The sequence below is a fragment of the Camelina sativa genome, chromosome 4 (assembly GCF_000633955.1).
Source record: "Camelina sativa cultivar DH55 chromosome 4, Cs, whole genome shotgun sequence".
Classification (NCBI taxonomy): Eukaryota; Viridiplantae; Streptophyta; class Magnoliopsida; order Brassicales; family Brassicaceae; genus Camelina; species Camelina sativa.
In genome coordinates this window covers 7,326,354-7,329,450 of record NC_025688.1, presented here as the reverse complement: position 1 = coordinate 7,329,450, position 3,097 = coordinate 7,326,354, and the positions used below count along the sequence as shown (strand labels likewise).

The window sequence follows — 3,097 nt, the reverse complement described above, 5'->3', positions numbered from 1 at the left end:
ATCTACACAGTGTGTTGTGTTAGATAGAAAAGAGAAAGTCTTAGATTCATTCTTAGTCAGGATCAATCCTATTGGGTAGAATAGGTTGAGTAAGGGCCGAGACAAAATTGTATCCTTGTAAAAGATAAATTTTGTTAATAAGATTGAATATAGAAGCGTTGGCTTGGCGCGTTCCAAGTGTGAATCAGTGTGTTGTGTTTCTCTATACCTTAACACGGTGCATTCTATTGTTTTGGTTGCACTGAAATAAGAGAAGGTTATAGTGATAGCTACCATTGTTTCTGGTGCAACATGCACTTCCACAAAAAATGTGCTGAGTCTTCGTCAGAGATAAACCATCCTTCTCATACGCGCCACCCCCTCAAACTCCTCACACATGGAGTACATGATGGCTCCAACATTGACTTGTGTCGCTTTTGCGGAGGAACGTTTAGGAAACTGATCTACCACTGTTCCATATGTGTATTCAGTTTGGATCCAGTATGTGCTCATAATCCACCACCGCTTACGATTGACCATCCAAAGGGGCATGAGCATACACTCACACTCATGCCCAGACTTATCTTCTTCACTTGTAATGCTTGTGGGACGTTTGGTGACCGATCTCCTTATGTATGTCCTCAATGCGATTTCATGATCCATAAAGATTGTATCTACTTACCTCGCGTCATAAATATCAATCGACACCACCATCGCGTATCATGGTCTTATTTTATTGGCCCGAGAAATTGGATATGTGGAGTTTGTCGTCAAAATATTTATGGAAGATACGAGGTTTACTCTTGCTCGGTTTGTCCTCAATACGCAGTTCATTCAAGATGTACGACCAGAGGACATGTGTTGGATGGGAAAGAACTAGAGGAAGAACCTGCAGAAGAGATTGAAGATGTTGAACCCTTCAAGGTGGTGGGTGAGAATCTCATTAATCATTTTAGTCATGATGCACATAATCTAAGATTTAAGGAAAGTGGTGGTAATTCCAAGGGTACAACTGGTGAAGAGAGCATGCGTTGTCACGCATGCATCCTTACCATAGATATGGATTCATTTTATGCTTGTGTGGATTGTGATTTCATCCTTCATTCCATATGTGCAAATCTCCCTCGAAAGAAACGGCATATTCTACACAACCACCCGCTTACACTCCAAACAGAGATTCCTTATCATAAGTTATATAACGGTGTCTTCGAGTGTTCTGCTTGCACCGAGTTCTCTAGCGGATTCAGTTATGTAGGTTCCGGTGTTCAGTTAGATGTGCGGTGTGGTTCTATCTCTGTGCCTTTTGTCCACCAAGGTCATCCTCATCCTTTTTTCTTCACTTTACCAGATCCTAAGACATGCGGGTCTTGTGGTAGCAACTACGATAAGGTATTAAACTGCATTGAATGCGATTTTGCTTTGTGTTTCTCGTGTGCTGCTTTGCCATATGTGGTTAGAAACCAAAAGTATGATATACATCCTATAACCATATCCTTTGGTAAAAAGGCGAGTGGTGTATATTGGTGTGATATATGTGAAACACAATTGAATCCTAACATACATTTCCATATTGGTTGTGTACACTTAAGAGGCTTCATACACGTCAAACCAGGGCACAAATATGACAACCCGTCCCACGGACCCCACTAGTCCACCGCTAGCCGCCCCAACGGACCCCAAGCTGGCCCTGCAGGGCATCAATCCTAACCCCTCACTGTGGAAAGGAACTATTCATCCAAATCCACCAGTAGGTTATTGGTGCGCCAGGCTTTCCTTGAACCCTGGTCCCCACCCTTTAACAACCTTCCCACAGGACAAGCTGTCACCAATTGATCCAACTGAAACGACCCGACCCATTTTTTTAAAAATATAAATAATAAATAATAATAATTATTATAATAATAAACTACAACTAGTGGTCCCATACCCACTAGGCACCTAACCACAGTCACAACCAACAACGGAAATAACCAAAACCAATATCCAACAATAATCTAATAATTATAACATAAACAATATCCAAAAACCAACCAACAAGAATCATATAACTAGAAACCTAGCAATGTTTCTAATGACCCAACTCTAGCAACCTAGCAATGCCAGACAACAACCAATCGAGTCCCTAGAACATCCTCCTCTTCATTGTGTTGATTCCACGATCACACTTTGCCTTTACCTGCACCACAAACACAAATTGCAATGCATGAGTATTTTATAAACACTCAGTTAGGCAATCCTCACATCTACTGAGATATACACACAAGCAATAGAGACATCTCAAACCATCAACAAACAATCAACAATCAACAATAACAAACCAGGACTCTGCATCGACCGACATCAAACATGCATCGACCGACACCCGTTGGGGTTGCGTCGGCCGACGCATGATATGCATCGACCGATGCAAGGTTCACTTGCATCGACCGATGCTCCCATAGCATCGACCGACTAGCACGAAAACCCTAAAGTTTTACACGCCGTCCTCGCACTTGCATCGACCGACGCACAAAGTGCATAAATCGATGCACATGTCGAGCATCGTTTTTCCCCGAAGCTTCTCGCCGGATCTTCGTTCCTACAACCACAAAACTCGATCCCAAGCCACAAGAAAGCTTCCTAACGTCCCAAATAACAATCTAACAAGCCAAAAAACACATAACAAGCAGATCAGAGAAATCTCCAGCTTAGATAAGCCATGGTCCTGCACTTACCTTTGCCAAGAAGTTTCTGAACCTTAAACAAGCAAGAACACACTCCTAGGAAGCTCCTACAACGATCTCAGCTACAGATCTCTACAGGAAATGCCTCCAATCACCAAAAATCACCAAGAACACTCAAGAACACTTAGGGAACTTTTTATCTCTTTTCCTTTCTCTCCAAAAGTGGCTAAACGCGACTAATGAGACAAAACACGAGTTAAGGGTTTTCCTAACCCAAAACGCAGCGTTTAACTTAAACTCGTCCGCAGAAACAACCCTTGCATCGACCGATGCAACCCCTAAACCGGGATTTCGGTTCGCGGATGTTACAATTCTCCCCCACCAACATAGATTCGTCCTCGAATCACGAATATCCATCAGCCAAGGACTCCCGTGCGACCGTCTCCACGGCCCGC

The 3,097-nt window shown here is 42.9% G+C and overlaps 1 protein-coding gene across 1 annotated transcript; it reads left to right on the top strand.

Moving 5' to 3' along the window:
* On the top strand, nt 222-1,629 carry LOC104783641. The gene has a single exon (XM_010508772.1). It carries the CDS (start codon nt 292-294, stop codon nt 1,627-1,629), a length of 1,338 nt encoding a protein of 445 aa, XP_010507074.1. The 5' UTR covers nt 222-291.